Below are 16,555 nucleotides of genomic sequence, written 5' to 3' on the forward strand. Positions count from 1 at the left end.
GATGAATTATGGCACGCTGTTTCACAACCCCTATGAAGTGTCACAGGCTTTATGGAGGTTTAATAGCCTGCAGAGCTAATGGGCTGTGCACTCTCTCTTTCTCTCTTCGCCTCTCTCTGTCTTTCTCTTTCTCTCCTCTGTTGCAGAGTGGAGGAGTGGCACTCTGTGTAAGTCCCTGTCTGTTGTCCCCTGTGTCAGCAGATGACGTCCCCAAGCTCCAACCAGGTAGTAATGCCGTGTTTAATTTTTCATGCACCATCAACACTCTTGATCTGTTTTTTTCATCTTGTCTCTCTCTCCAGCTCTCTCTCTCTCATCACCTTCTCTCCTCCTCCTCTCTTTCTGTCTTGTCTGTCATCTCCTTTCCTGTCCCCACTTGTCCCCCTGTGTCTCTTTACCCCCCCCCCCCCCCCCCCCTCCCTCCTTACACCACTACTGAGGCGGTTACTGCTGGTGTATTTTTTTTCCTCTTAAGAAGTCGCTATGAGGGTTTGCACTGGGTCGGGCATCGCTACACATTATGCCCATTAAATGATTTATGTATTTCATCTTTAATCTGAGTGGCGTCACCATGCTATGTGCTGTATTATGTATTATGTGCCCCTGAGCAGCCGCCAGTCACACATACCACAACAGCCTGTTAGCAGCCGCCAGTCATACATACCACAACAGCCTGTTAGGATGGCTTCAGCAGCTCTGCTACCAGCCTTTCTTTTTCAGGATTGAAGTGTGTGTGTGTGCGTGTGTGTGTGTGTGTACGTTTATCTGGTCAGAGACCATTGAACATCTGTTTTTGTGTATGTCTATGTGTATGTTTGTGCATTTGTGTATGTACTGTATGTGTGCATGTTTGTTTGTGTGTATGCACGTGTGTGTGTGTGTGTGTGTGTGTGCGTGTGTGTATGTGTTCATGTGTGTGTATATGTGCCTGTACGTACCCTGTGTGCGTGTCCAGGCGAGCAGTACCAGAGGCTGCTGCCGGTGCTGCGTATGTTGGAGCAGGAGCGGGCGCGGCAGACCCAGCTGACCCAGGGCCTGCAGGAGCGTCTGGCCGCGTCCCAGGAGGAGGCGTCCTCCCTGAAGGCCAGCCTGGCCCAGAGGGAGCAGCTCCTCCAGCAGCTCCAGAGCCAGCTGCAGCAGAGGCTCTCTGAGCTGGCCCAGCTTGAGAGGGAGGTGAGGGAACGAGACCCGCTGTGGCAGCCTGCTGCTCGCTCCATCCGCCCAGCCTCCACAGGAGCGCCAGGCCCTGTAGGCTCAGTACACCCATGCTGCTTATTGTAATGATATCAAGGCGCAAGCCACTCGCCCATCACTGTTTCTAATTATCACACGCAAGGTGAGGTCTACTCTGCTCTCACACTGTGCCGTTGTCCTCCTAAAGAATCAAGGGTGTTTGCGGGACTTAAAGAATGAATAAAGTCTAAACCTGATGATGCACAAGGCAATGTCTTGAGCAATGTTTTTTTTTCTGGAGAACTTGATCAGTAGGCATCCATAAAACACACGGTTATGTGGTTGCCCAGCAAAATTGCTCAAGACGTTTCCTCATGTATCGTCACATTTCGTGTAAGTTTTACATGCACATGTCAACCCATTAAAAATGGATGCAAATACACGACTATTCAAATGTAGTTTTTTAGGAAAACTATTTCCATCATTCAAATCAGGTACAAAATGGATGGAAATTTTGGTTGATACAATGTACTGATTGTAGTGAAGCAGTGTTATGCTTGAAACATCATCAAAGGATCCTCCATTTGCATTTTGCAGTTGGCCTTTGCAATATGTTCTTTTCTTTAACATTTCAGGTCAGCATTCCAGAGCCCCATCACTGTTTAAGACCTGACTGGTGTATTAATTGTCTTAATAGTTTTTATTATTATTATTTAATAAAAGCACCAGTTGTGGACCTACAAGGCACCTGTTTCTGAAACGGTCTTTGTTCCCCTCAAATCAACAAGTGCTGATGCTCCAGATACTTAAGTAGCCCAAAGAAGGCCGGTTTTTGTGTCCTTTAATAGCACACTAGTTTTTAGCTGCATTCAACATTTTCTAATGCAGAATCAGTAACATAATATGCCACTGAAACATCAGCCAGTTTCAAAACCAGCCATTTTCTGCTGTAATCGTCTTTCACAACTGTATTTACAGTATATTTCTGATACATTATGTCATTTTCTTTCAACAATGCCATTTCACAGTATTTCTTTTGAATGGCAGTGTATATTATGTAGATGCATATTCATTGTTCATTGTGCAAAAGCATAGACTCACATATGTGATGCCCTCTGGTGACTCTGTCTTGTACTGCAGCTGAAAAAGAAGAACGCCCGTCTGGCTGCCTCAGAGAAACAGCTGGAGGAGAAGACCTCGGCCATCTCCCGCGCTTTAGATCACAGCTTAGAGCTGGAGCACAGCCTGGTGGTACAACACACACACACACACAAACACAAACACACTCACGCTTATACACACACAGACACCCCACAAGCCCCTTGGGTATTTATTAGCATGGAAGTGCCTGCTATCCTGATGTGTGCATAAACAAACACATACTGTATAATGGTTGTGGCAATTGTGGATCCTTAGTGTGCATAAGTGCCATAGTAATTAGCTAATGTAATATTAGTGTTAACCTCAGGGTGAAAATTAAATATACTGATTAACATACAGTAACTGACTGATACTGAGTCAGTGTGGATGGGTGATGGAGATAGTGTGGATGCTGCATGCAGCTGTGGACAGAATTTGGACAGAGCTTGGCCTGAACTGTAGACTAGCATCTACAAGCAGCTAGTATTAGGAGAACTACCTTTCAGCACATTCAGTTTACCTTTGAACTGTCCCATTCTACACGTACACATAGCCTTGTACTCATTCACCTTGTAAAGTATGAATCATGATGGCTAGGTAGTTTCAGAGGCCTTATTCGGTATTATGTGTCCCAGGAGAAGTCCAGTAGTGTCCAGCTGTTACGCAGCACTCTGGACACGGAGAAGAAGGACTACCAGACAGCCCTGGAGGAGGCCCAGAGGTTTCACGCCGACCAGCGCAAGATCCTGGAGGACCAGATCAAAAGGGTAAGCAATGCCCCGTCCCATAAGAGGCAGAGGGGGGACCAAAGTAAAAGGGGACGCACAGAGATAGCTGAGATAACTCTGCACAAAGCATCACTTTGTGCACTTGGAACAACCCCACAAGTGAAATTATGTCCTTTTTTTAGTCCTATTTATTTTTTTTTTTGGCAATTTTAGGTCTGTAAAATGATGTAACCATAACTATCACCATTCTTTGGTAATGTTGGATGGTATGGGGTACAGCCACAAACCACAGAGTTCCAACAGAAAATGATCCCTTTCAGATTTAATGAGGAGTGAAAAAAAAAGCTTCTACAATCATCTGACTGTGATTCGAGATGCGTATATAACATAGATACTAAGGAGTAGGGGTCGGGATGCAAACTCGTTCTCGTGGTTTTCTGTGTGTTGTGTGCTTGCAGCTGCAGCTGTCTGTGGAGCAGAAGGGTGCTCAGGTGGCAGAGCTGGAGAGAGATCTGTCGTCGGCCCAGCAGGACAGGCAGGAGGCCCTGACCAGGACCAGCAACCTCCAGACCTCCCTCTCCCGCATCAGCCGGGTACATTACATTACATCTCCTCTTGACTCGATTAGGCCAAGATAGCATTAGATCTGATTAGATTAGCCCCCCCCATCTCAGATGAACAATGGGATTACATAGCGTCTCGTGACATGCAGCACAAAAGATGAAGATGTACCGACACAAAACCAAAATAAACGACTCTTCATTGGCTGTGACTGTGATGTACTTTATCTTTGAGTTATTGTGTCATGGTATTGCCAGCTGATTCATGGCTTATAGCTTGTGCTATTTTTCAGTTGATCAGTCAATCAGTGTCATTATGTATCCTCACCCACCTAGTAGATCTGTCAAATTATAAAAATGAACAAATTACCACACAATTTTGCTTTGAATAATTGTGATTTAACAATCAATTGGAACATTATTTAGCCTCTTGATAGCATGTCAACAGTGATACTAGTGGATGCAGTAATTCGTCTAGTTTATTCTGATACCATGGATCGCCAGCCTAGTAGTAGAACTGAGCTTCCCACTGCCTCTGAAAGACAATGAGACGCAATCGCGTGGCCTGTGATTTGCTTTTTTTAATGCATTAATGTTTTCAAATGAATCGATTAATGCATTTATTTTTACAGCACTAGTTCCTATTATATGTTATTGTGCTTTGTGCATCATTGCGAAGCCCCAATAATAAATGTCTTTAATTTCTAAAGGGCTCTGAGCTTAATGTGTGTTATGATGATATGCACTGGTTTGCACAGTAGCCATGCATATTTAGTGCACTGGTTTGCACAGTAGCCATGCATATTTAGTGCACTGGTTTGCACAGTAACAATGCATATTTAGTGCACTGGTTTGCACAGTAGCAAAGCATATATAATGCACTGGTGGTAGATGTGTCCTGAGACATTTAGAGTTGGTGGTGAGATTAAAACATTAATTCACATGTTAGGGTTTTAAGTATTTAATGTATTCAGTATTCATTAATTTCCTTTCTGTGGTTCAGCCCCTATATCTATCTTTGGTATGTTCCCTGGTGTAGAGTCAATATTTATGCTTATGTGAGACTCAGCTCTGTCTGCTCTCTCTCATTCTGTGTGTGTGTTTTACAGGAATTGGAGGCCAGTAGCCAGTGTCAGCAAGAAGTGAGGAGCCTGGAAGAGCAGGCCGCAGAGTATTACAGCAGGGTCAGTGACCTCTCATACACATACACGTCACACCAATTGACCTCCGACCCTTGTCAGGTACACTGACCTCTTACTTCTCACCCATCACACATCATCCATTGGTTTTGTGAATATTGTTATTGCTGTTTTGGGGGAAACACACAAACACAGAAACACAGAAACATTGTCTGACACAAGCACAAGCACACGACAATTTTTATACCACAAAGAAATTAAAAATCGACAGTTAGAAAAACACAAAGCTCACTGATCCCAGCACTACCGTTTCTGCATCCACAGTTTCTGCTTTTACAATTTGACCTCTGCCAGAGACACTGACCTCAGCTGTCATAGCCAGAGGTCCACAGAAATCCTCTAGAAGTGACTCAAGATTCAGGAAATGTGTATGTCTCATGTATGATTATGGTTATGATAAGTACAGCAGCAGTAAAGTGGGGGTTGTGTTCACTCACTACTGCTAAGGGAAGAAAACTATGCTCATAAATCTATGAAATGTGAAGTACTTCATGGTGAAGTCAGTTTCACCTGATTAAATTCACCTAACCGGGAAGTAACAACTTCTGCTTTGATCCTGTTGTGAGATTTCAGATCTGCTTGTTCTTGTTCTCTGGCCTAATCATCTATATGGATCACCATCATGTCTGCTGTCTACTTCCCTTTAGCCACTAACTTGTCCTTGACATATTTCCATGTAAAGCAGAAACTTAAAGCTGAACTTCAGGCTGTGCTGCTGCACTCTCCCACTCATGCTGAAATTGAGCCTGCACACACACACACACACACACACACACACACACACACACACAACCAGACAACAGCCCAGTTGATTTTTCACCAGTGCGTTTGGGTCTTGCAGCTAGCTAGCTGAGTCATCTGACTCGGAGATCTCTCTCTCTGGGAAGCTGAAGTGGGTGTCCACAGGGGATTGCTTTAGCAACGCTGCTCTTTGTGCTACACAGCTAGCCTCAGAAGGCCCGGAAAGCAGAAACTCACTGCTTGCTGCCTGTTGTTGCTTAGTGTGCAACCCACAGACATAGAAAGCTGGAGAGGGACTGGCCTTGAACTTGTTGACACCTCACTGCCTCCTCCACCTATAGAACATGCATTGTATACGCTGCATAGTGTATTACACAGGTAATCCTAAATCACAGTGTTGGGGTCAGCTAGTAACAAGTACTAGTCCCACATCTATTGCTATGTTTTTAGATGGCTATGGTGATCTCAATAGAGTACCGAAGCAGAGCCCGTCTACGGAGAGCCTTGCCACTCCGTATTAAGTCCCATTGTACCAAATTTTGGATGCAGTTCCACCAGAGTTCCACTGGGGGCGATCGCCATGAGTGCAGAATGAATGGGAGTCAATGGAGCTAGACAGCTAAATTGGTCTCTTTCACCTGATTGTCGTTGACAAATCTCAGATTTGATTGTAGTTTGTATAACTTCAACATGGGTTATAGGTCAAAAGTTGAATGAACGAGTACTTATGTCCTTTTGATTTCTTACAGGTTGGGTCGTTGTTGCACATAACCCGCTAGCATTGTGCTAATGAATGACGTCATTGACACATTTGAAAGGCTTTTTAGAACAATTAAGTGACTTTAAAAAATATAATACTCAACCAAGTGTATTTTCTTTGCCTCCCCTTTCGAATGCAATACTCAAATTACTTGAAAAAAAATTATATCCCAAGAAAAGTGGATTTTGAGGGGTACAGCTCCATAGACCTCCATGCATTCTGCACTCGTGGACGAGCGCCCTCATGTGGAACCACAGGAGGAACTGCAACCAGTTCAGAAACCGGAAGTTTTCCGAGAGTGGCAGTTCTCCCCCATAGACAGTAAAAGAAATGGACGAACAGACTCCGTCGTTCTCAATAGAGTGGTGAAGTCCCGCCCCTTCTACTTCCGGTCCATGGGACCTATCTTTCAAAAAATTATGAACGGGAGTTAATGGAGAGATAACAATTATTTTTTGGTCCAGTTTGAATTGTGCCACAAATTTCACATATGATGTGTGTGAATTTAAAAGATAATTTTTCACGTCAAGAAAGTACTGTTGTTCGATAGACTTCAAAAGTTATGTTGGTTTTGTGCGAATCCACTCAGTGGACTACATCTCTCGTCTCGAACGATGTACGTCACCAACGTAATGAAACGATAAGAGCTGTTATGCTAGTTAACGGTTGCATCTTGCTGCCTGCTATGTCACTTAACAGTATGTAATGTACAGTCTATGGACGAATACAACTTACCTGATGTGTTTAATCCTCTGACTCATGGTATTTTCTTCGGCAAGGAAAGCCCAATTAAGACCCGTTGCTGGTATGCTCTAGTGTGGCTGTGAATGAGCTAACGTCACTAGCGCGACTGATGGGTTTGTAGTCGTTGGAATTACGATCTTTCACAGTGTTGTAATTCAATAGTTACGAAACAAACTGCAAATGTCTTTACATGAAAAATTGTCTTTAAAATTGACAAACATCATATGGGTAATTCAAGGCACAAGTCAACCGGGACCAGAAAATAATTTCTTTTTCGCCATAGACTGCCGTTCAAATTTTTTTGAAAGATAGGTTCCATGGAGGCAAACGGAAGGGGCGGGACTTCACCACTCTATGGGAGGGCACTGAGTCATTTTTCAGTTGGTCCCCCCAGTACTGCGCAGACTCGCACTTAACTTCGTGACGTTAGCCATCGAACTGAATCTTGTAACTCATATGATAGATACACAGAAATTCTTTTCACACTTCCTTTGCCTTCAAAGTCATCAAAGTTAAACATTTATTTATGTATTATTATTATCATCCTCACAAGTGATATCAAGTCATGTTAATGTTGAAACTACCACACATGATCATCTTCAAAAACAGTCATGGTAAAACAAAACAAAAAAGTTCTAGCTGCTAGCCTTGAAACTAATCTTCTTTCCACTTTTCTGACCTACGGTCAATCCATCGAAAACCTCTGAAATTATTATCGTTAGACTACCTAACGGTAAAACTACTGTTTTTCATTAGGTTTACTTGCCTCTATGCTTTACCTTAACATAGGCTACAATATATGTTATATGAAGTTATGGTATTTCAAAACATCCTAGAATGAATGGGCTTCTATCAAGGGGGCAGGCGAATTCCCGGAAGTAGAAGAATCGACGTAGGCTGGAGGGACCATCTCTCTGCTAACTCCCATAGAAGCCCATTCATTCTAGGATTTTTTTGAAATACCATAACTTCATATAACATATATCCTGTGCCGATATTGTAGCTTCTGTGTAATCCACATAAACACTACAAAGGCAAAACAGACTCCACTACCTCGTCCGTAACGTTGGTTGGAGGGAAGCTAGCTTTGACGTAATCTCTCTTTCGCGCCGTAGGGAGATAACCGTATTGTTTGGATAATAAACTCAGTCCACCTTACTGTCTATGACGGTAACTCATAAGCAAAACCTATGAGTTACCGCAAAACCTAACACGACCGTATGTTAAGGTAAAGCATTACACAGAGGCAACCTAATAATAATAAAAAAGTTAACCTATTTTTTTAAAAAACGGCACTAATCATTTCAGAGGTTTTCGATGGATTGACCGTAGGTCGGAAAAGTGGAAAGAAGATTAGCTTCAAGGCTATAACTTTTTTGTTTTGTTTTAGCATGACTGTTTTTGAAGATGATCATGTATGGTAGCTTCAACATTAACACAACTTGGTGAGGATGATATTAATACATACATAAATAAATGTTTAACTTTGATGACTTTGAAGGCGAAGGAAGTGTTAGAAGAATTTCTGTGTATCTACAGAGCCCGTCTACGGAGAGCCTTCCCACTCTCTATTAATCCCATACAAACCGAATTTAGCTGCAGTTCACCAGAGTTCACCTAGATGGCGATCGCGGGCGAGTCCAAAATACATGGGGTCATATGGAGCTACATGGCTACATTTATTGTTTTCACCTATTTAACAACTGAAACCCTCTGATTTTATTTTATTTTTCGCAAAATGGATATGGATTATCAATCAAAAGTGAAATAATCCGGGAGTCATGTCCTTTCATTTTCTTACAGGTTGGGTCGTTGTTGCCCATAACACGCTAGCATTAATGCTATGCTATGCTATGATCATGCTAATCAATGACGTCATTGACACGTTCGAAAGGCTTTTTAGAACAATTAAGTGACTTTAAAAAATATAATACTCAACCAAGTGGATTTTGAGGGAAAAGTGGATGAGGGGTACAGCTCCATAGACCTCCATTCATTCTGGACTCGCCCGCGAGCGCCCCTAGATGCAGTACCACACGAGAGTGAAGGTTCTCCCCTTATTAGACATTCTCTGGTATCTATCATATGAGTTACAAGATTCAGTTTGATGGCTAACGTCACGAAGTTAAATGTGAGTCTGCGCAGTACTGGGGGGACCAACTGAAAAATCGTTCTATTTGACTCAGTGCCCTCCCATTGAAAACGACGGAGTCTGTTCGTCCATTTCCTTTACTGATGGCTTCTATGGGAGTTAGCAGAGAGATGGTCCCTCCAGCCTACGTCGATTCTTCTACTTCCGGGAATTCGCCTGCCCCCTTGGTTCTCCCCTTATTAGACATTCGGCCAAAGATTGTTAAGGTGGAGCAAGATATTTCATCAGGAGCCACTTCCGGGAACCCGGATCGCACGAGGGGGGGTCAAAATCCCCCTTTATGCAGAGCAGAGGCAGTGACTGCTCCATTGAAGTCTATGGGCATAGCTCAGAATTGTACCACATATGCTAAGGTCTTGGTTCTATAGAGTTAAGAATGTGAATTTTGGGCACGTTTTCATGATCCTCAAACCCTTCTGAACATTTCAGGTACATTTTTAGCATTTTTGAGCATTCCAGTCTGGAGAAAATCGACTTTATATCAGGTGTGCGCCGGTTATTTATGCCGCTGCTGTTGGCCGGTTGCAACGTACACTCATCAATACGTCATCGACACGCCTCTTTATGCAGACAGGATTCGATCCCCATTTCGCGCCCATAGACATGAACTACAACGAAGTATCTTGCTCCGCCTTAACAATCTTTGATTAGGCTTGTTCGACTTGGACTGAGTCTGACTTGGTCTGGCTTTCTACGTAAACGTGATCTTCAGAGGCTAGACGGGAGGAGCTACAACAGAGGGCAGCTCATCCCGGACAGACAGGCTACAGTCTGCCTAACGTGACTCGCGGGAGACATCGCGGGAAATATCGCGGAATTTTGTTTGCAATAAACACAGCAGAACTTTCATTCTTACTCATTAAAATGAGCGTGATGACTGACGAAATAAATTCTTATGATGTAGTTTAAATAAACCACTGTTGTCATACAGTTAACAGGCCTGCATTGTAGCACATAAATTCAATATCAAGTGTTTCCCCTATATGTGTGTCTATCTATTTAGCCAACAACAGAAAATAACAGAATATCCAAACGTTTTCAGTAGGCTAGCCTACCATTGTTGCAGAAATCACGTATAAGAAGGTATCCCTTCGATTTCTGTTTATTTTCGCATATTCCAACATAAGGAAGCAGCATGAGACTCCCGTCATAATCGTCATGAGGACATTCCTCCCAAATGGCCCTATCACGTCTTTGAACTGACGTCATGAGGGCGTGTTTTAGCTCGTGCAGCTCGTGGAAGGCAACTGCAAGATCTGTCTGCAGGCTAAGACTCCCGCGATATTTTAAGGTCATGGTGTCACGGTGGTAAGTCAGATCTGCACAAATTACATTTGCTGCCAGGGCTAGTCTAGCAACTCTTCGTTGGCTTGTGAGCTCCAGAAATCGAAACTTAATCAGGGCATTGAAATCGTGTATAGAGTCGTTTGGTGGGCTTAACATAATGATTGATGGCAGAGTTGCAACGATTGGGCTTGAATTCCCTGCTACTTGAAAACAAATATCCTATTGCGTGCAGAGGGAATTTAAAAGACAACTGATTATCCTGCCCCTCGGACTGAGCACTGCGAACGTGAGTGCCCAGACCCTACATTTTAATGTGGGTCTGGCTCGCCAGGCTACAGATCTGCCTCAAGTCGAACACGCCTATTCTCTGACCGAAGCCATGACGTAGCGTTGCCAAGGCAGCAATTTCACTGGATCTAAACAAATCAATCTACCATTAGAAATCACCAGAGCCAGGTAGAGTTGCGACAACTCCATTGACGCTAATGTTCCATTTTTTTCCAACAATGGCAGCTCAAATAGTTCCCGGAAGTTAACAATTAATAATAGCAGTGCAGTTACAGCAGTATAGACTGTTTGTAGCCAACATTTCAGACTTAAGATTTACATTCCTTTGCCTCATCCGAATAATAATAATAATAATAACAGTAATAGTAGTAGGCCTAAAGTAATAGTAGGCTATCAATAGCCTAATTATAATAATAAACGATTTATGTATCGACTATGACTTTTCTGCTGCTCAGTCTTTATCAGTTCCTCATCAAATAAATTAAAAGAGGCTAAAAGCCCAATAAATGTGCCACACGTAATAGCCGAATATAAGATAACTTGCCTATCCCATTTCAATTAGGCAGCACTACACCACCACGAACAAGCTGTCATTAAGTTTTTGCGTTTTAGTAGGCCTACAACTTTTATGACGTGACGTTTCTTTGGGCATTTAGCTTCACCATCACGTCAAGTTCTAATGCTCATCTAGGCTATGGATTTAAGTGGCTTAAAGGCAGCAAAAGTGGGATATAGTGCAACTGCTTCCCTAAAACAATTCCTCCATAACTGTATTTAATCGTTTGATATGTGGATAACTTTCAGTGGACTAAACAAAAGGTAAAGATTTTGTTATCACAAGGCTAGCTGGTTCGTTATATGGCGAAGCATATAGCCAACTTTGTTTGCAGCAGTGAAGCTGAGTTTGTTGTTAACATTGTTGGTAACTGTCAGCCAACAACCACAACACGTAGTATGGCTTTGCCCACAAACTCTGGTACCAAGAGGAGAGCCTGCTAATGTAAGGAAGAATTCTTCGCACCATCAGTCTCTGACTCTGCAGCCCAAAAGCTATGTCTTTTATTGTACAGATGCACACAGAAAATAGGAAGCAAGACATAGCGACTTCATTGTGACATACTCTCACCCACACACACACACACACAGACAGGGTGCAGTACCTGTCTGTCTGGGTGCACTCTGTTCTTAGAACTCAGCACAACAACATTTACTTGAACTCTCTGTTCTTGGAACTCAGCACAACAATATTTCTGCTTACACAAATGGTTATACAGCAATGGGCGTGAGACACACGCAATTCAACAAGTTCACACGCCACACCTTGCATTTCTCAAGCAGAAATATTACTAGGGATGTCAAGGTATCTGCCCATACAAAAATGTGATATATGGCAATATATGTAAAGTACATATATTATGTATATGTCAATGTATGTCTCACACATATAAGTCACATATATACACATACATATATACAATATATTTCAAAATATATCAAAATTGGCCGTTTTTATATGTCACATATATTTTCCCAGATATACAAATATATTACAAATATATGTCAGTTGCATATATGATAAGTTATGTATTTGTACGCATACTAGGGATACCAATATATTGCAAATATATGTCTATGGACATATATTTGCACTCATATTAGGTTAATATAATGCAAAACATATGTAATGTTCTGCTATGTCACAGTTATAGAAATATGTCACAATATATGTATATTTCAGAAATATAACATTGTTGATGTTACAAAGAAAACACACAAAATTGTTGTTTAACCTTTTATTAAAGTTTAGTTTTTCCACACAAACAGTGAGTAGGCTACACTCTACAGGTAGAAACTTTTTTCCCTGTATGGAAGTGGCACACATTGATTTGGCATGCAGAATGCACTCAGTGTTCTCAGGGCAGCAGTCCTCACAAATCACCACCTGCAAACAGGGAACAGAGAAGATTAATATGCTGTAAAACACACAGAACATGAAAAGACCATCACTGAAGCACTACTACCTTCACATGCATCTTTAATAAACACACGCCTTGGCACAAGTAAGCTTAAATAAGGGCTATGAGATGAAGAACATGTAGCCTAATGATCCATGCATTGGAATACGTTGACAAGATTTGGGAAAGATTCTTGAAAGATTGGAGTCTTTTAACTAATGCCCCCATTCAAGCTTTACTCAAAAGACTCTTTCAAGAATCTTTCCCAGATCTTGTCAAAATCTTCTGTTGTAAGGATGGCTTAACACTACCCTTCACAAACTAAAGATCCATTTAGGCCTACTAATGTTCACGTTAGCCTGCATGGTTATTAGCAGCCACTTTAAATGTAAGCTATAGCTAGGTTAGCTAACTTACTCACACCTGATATTTCATTCAAACTAAAACTTATATTCATAACAACATCTCAGACAGGCTTTTTGTTGGATATGATGTTAACTACCATTCTAGATATTTACCATAATGGCAAAGTTAGTCAATGGAAAAGTTAACATTAACAGCTAACATCGCTAACGTTAGCAATATTAGCTCGCTAACGTTATCGATAGCTAATTGATAACATTAACGTTTGCTAATTCTAACATGATGGTTAGACTGTTAACAAACTGATTTGGTTAACATTACATTATAAAAACAATATTTTTCTAATTCCTGTTTACTAAAGGCCTTCTTACCTTGGATATGATGACAGCAGAGTTTGTACAGCTTACACAGTCAGATGCATGACAGTACAGAAAAGTGACGGTTGAAGTCACCGTGGGTTGGATTTCAAAAGTCAGTCAAGGGTGGGGGATGGGTATTGCTGTGTGCGCATGCGCATATCAAGATGCGATAAGCATCCGTTATATTTAAAGTAGCTGTGGCCTCACACATTTTTTGTATGCATATAGTGCAACCCAAAGTGCTCCACACAAAATGACACATAAGGCAAAAGATGCTGAGCAGCATAGTCGACATCATACCTGTGACGCAAAGACATAAACAAATTCACACTGTTCTCCATTTGGAAAATAAGTAATGGAATCTAGTGTATGGATATGTATGCCACCATATATGAAGACTACAAATATGTCTGCCACATATTCACACATAAAGTTCTCCATATATTTAGAAAATAAGTAGTGGAATCTAGTGTATGGATATGTATGCCACCATATATAGAGACTACATATAACTCTGTCACATATTCACACATAAACTTCTCCATATATTTGGAAAACAAATAATTGGATCTAGTATATGAACATATATAGCATCTTATATGGGAAATTAAAATATTTTGTATGCATGTATGGACATATAAGTAAGTCCCTGTTATTTGACATATGTTCATATATTGCCATATATCACATTTTTGTATGCGCGCAGGGATACGAGAGGATATCTCGCAGGGTTCAGAACTAGCCCACCACTCACCAGCAAAATCAAAAACATAAATAGGCACCGACATCCAATCAAAAAATAGTGTTCGTTGTATCCGGTAAAATTCAAAAATAGGACATCCCCTCCCTGCAACCACGTTATGTTTGTGCGTTTATGTGGGGTTACACGTTTAAGATGTCAAAACTGCACAAAAATTATTTTTATTCAGAAATTCAACTGTACAAACGTTCAGAAAAAGTCCTGTTGGCAAATTTGAGGAAAAGTCGGGGCTATTTCACACAAATATTTTGTTTACCAAGCTCAATTTTGAGTTTTAAGCTTGCTAATTAGCATAATTCACATACTTTTTGGTTTTGATATTACCCAGGATATTGTCACAACTAAACATAGCTTCTGTAATCTTCCAACCAAAGTTAGGAGTCATGTTGAATAGGCTAAGGGTGTGCCGCACGGACAGTCACATATAGTTCTAGGCACAGAATAGAAGTCACCATCACTGACTGTTATAGGCGGGTCAATATATGAAAAAAAAAAAAGAAAAACACCTAACCTCAAAAAAATTGATACAAAAGCTTTTTCAACTGATTATGATACCTTTAGATGTACTTAATAACATATTGAAAATCTAGTAAAATCTGACCCCAGTAAAGGGGTCATTTTCAAGATGGCGTCCAAGATGGCCACCAGAAGCTAATTTGGGATATCTGAAGCATTAATCAGCCTAGGAAAGTGTTTTTCATGTTTAATCAGATTTAGAGGTCACTGATTCATATATGTCACACTAAAGTATCAGTTCATAATTTTCAAAGACTTAGAATCTTCCAGATGGCGTTCAAGATGGCCACCGGAAGCTAATTTTGGCTATATCTGACGCATTTTTCAGCCTAGGAAAGTGTTTTCGTGTTTAATTTAAATGTAAAGGTCACTGATTCATATATGTCAGACTAAAGTATCAGTTCATCATTTTCAAAGACTTGTCATTTTCAAGATGGCGTCCAAGATGGCCACCAGAGGCTAATTTTGGCTATATCTGAAGCATTATTCAGCCTAGAAAAGTGTTTTTCATGTTTTATCAGATTAAAAGGTCACTGATGACTCTTCATCTCCACCTTTTTTAGTGTTCTTATAGTAGGACCTGAGGATGCATGATGTTTTCTCTCTCAGTGTCACCATGCCTTCAAAACCTTTCCCTTCTGTGAAACATGTCATTCCCGTACCGCTCCCTCAGTTTAGCTTTGATGGTATATTTTTACTACCATATTTCTCTTGAGACTCAATCAGGATGATGCAAGGTCAGGATCCAGGCTTTATTCTTTTCAATGAGGGGCCAGTGCCCCTCAAGGGAGAAAAGTACATGTTTGTTTCACCCCATCATGGATTTCACCAGATTCTCATTATTATCTGACTTCTCTTCTAAAGACTACCGGAAGAGGCTGGCCTTTTATGCTCAATTTGCAAGGGTGTGGTTCACGTGGTGATCATAGGTACAACGTCCTCTGATTGGCTTTCTCTTCCCGCCGTTTCCGTCAGCCACACCCAGACACACCTACACACACCCACTTACTATTTAACATATTAGGAAGGCTCCTCAGGTAGAAATGTTATACAGGATGTTCTAAACATTCTTACACTTAATTCATTGTACTCCTTGTACTGAGACTATAAAAATGATACCAAACATGAATACATTTACAGTTAATGACACAAACATATAATTCCGCTAAAGTTAACTATAAGGTCTTTGTTTAACCCAAAGACAGAACAGAGGAGATTGACAGATGGTAGGAGCCAGTGGGGAGCATTTCACACCTACATCTGCATTGAGAAAGAGAATACCCTCTAAATGTAAATGTGGCTAAGCCTCCACCAAGTCTGGGGCAAGAAACGGTCATATAAAATTATTTCCTTCAGCTTTCAGATACTGATTACCGAATGGAATGGAATCAACCTCAATCAAATACTCTTTCATGTTAGATCCAAGTACAGAGACAGTCAACTGTTCTTAATTGTGTGCATTTCTGCAAGACACTCCGCTGTTCGTGTAGAAGATATGGATTACCTTGCACTGCTGCCTGTGGAATGTGTCAAAATGAACAATGTGACAATCCACACAAGTTCCTTTCAGAGGAGTCAGAGGATGATGAATAATGATATAATAATTATTTCTGATCTACTTATGCATATAGTTTAAGATTCAGTTTAATTAGCTCCCCCCTAATGATAGATGCCAACAATTATTGATCTACACAAATATACAATGCATGCCTATACAGTACATGGGTCATGGTTCATTAAAGACAGCCACTTACTCGCAAACTCTACTCTACATATTGTAGAAGCATATACCCTGTACATGAAATATAACATTAATCAACAAAATAACAT

General features: G+C 41.1%; 1 protein-coding gene across 4 annotated transcripts in view; it reads left to right on the top strand.

Annotated features, from left to right (window-relative positions):
• Positions 1–16,555, top strand: part of LOC121724902 (coiled-coil domain-containing protein 18-like) — a 57,154-nt gene that overhangs the window by 5,474 nt on the left and 35,125 nt on the right. For all 4 annotated transcript variants that reach the window (XM_042111817.1, XM_042111819.1, XM_042111820.1 and 1 more), the window contains exons 9-14: positions 147–225; positions 956–1,173; positions 2,314–2,424; positions 2,949–3,080; positions 3,500–3,634; positions 4,711–4,785. In XM_042111817.1, coding sequence (XP_041967751.1) covers positions 147–225; positions 956–1,173; positions 2,314–2,424; positions 2,949–3,080; positions 3,500–3,634; positions 4,711–4,785 — 750 coding nt within the window. The remainder of the gene's footprint in view (positions 1–146; positions 226–955; positions 1,174–2,313; positions 2,425–2,948; positions 3,081–3,499; positions 3,635–4,710; positions 4,786–16,555) is intronic.

The sequence above is a fragment of the Alosa sapidissima genome, chromosome 12, assembly GCF_018492685.1.
Source record: "Alosa sapidissima isolate fAloSap1 chromosome 12, fAloSap1.pri, whole genome shotgun sequence".
NCBI classification, from domain to species: Eukaryota; Metazoa; Chordata; class Actinopteri; order Clupeiformes; family Clupeidae; genus Alosa; species Alosa sapidissima.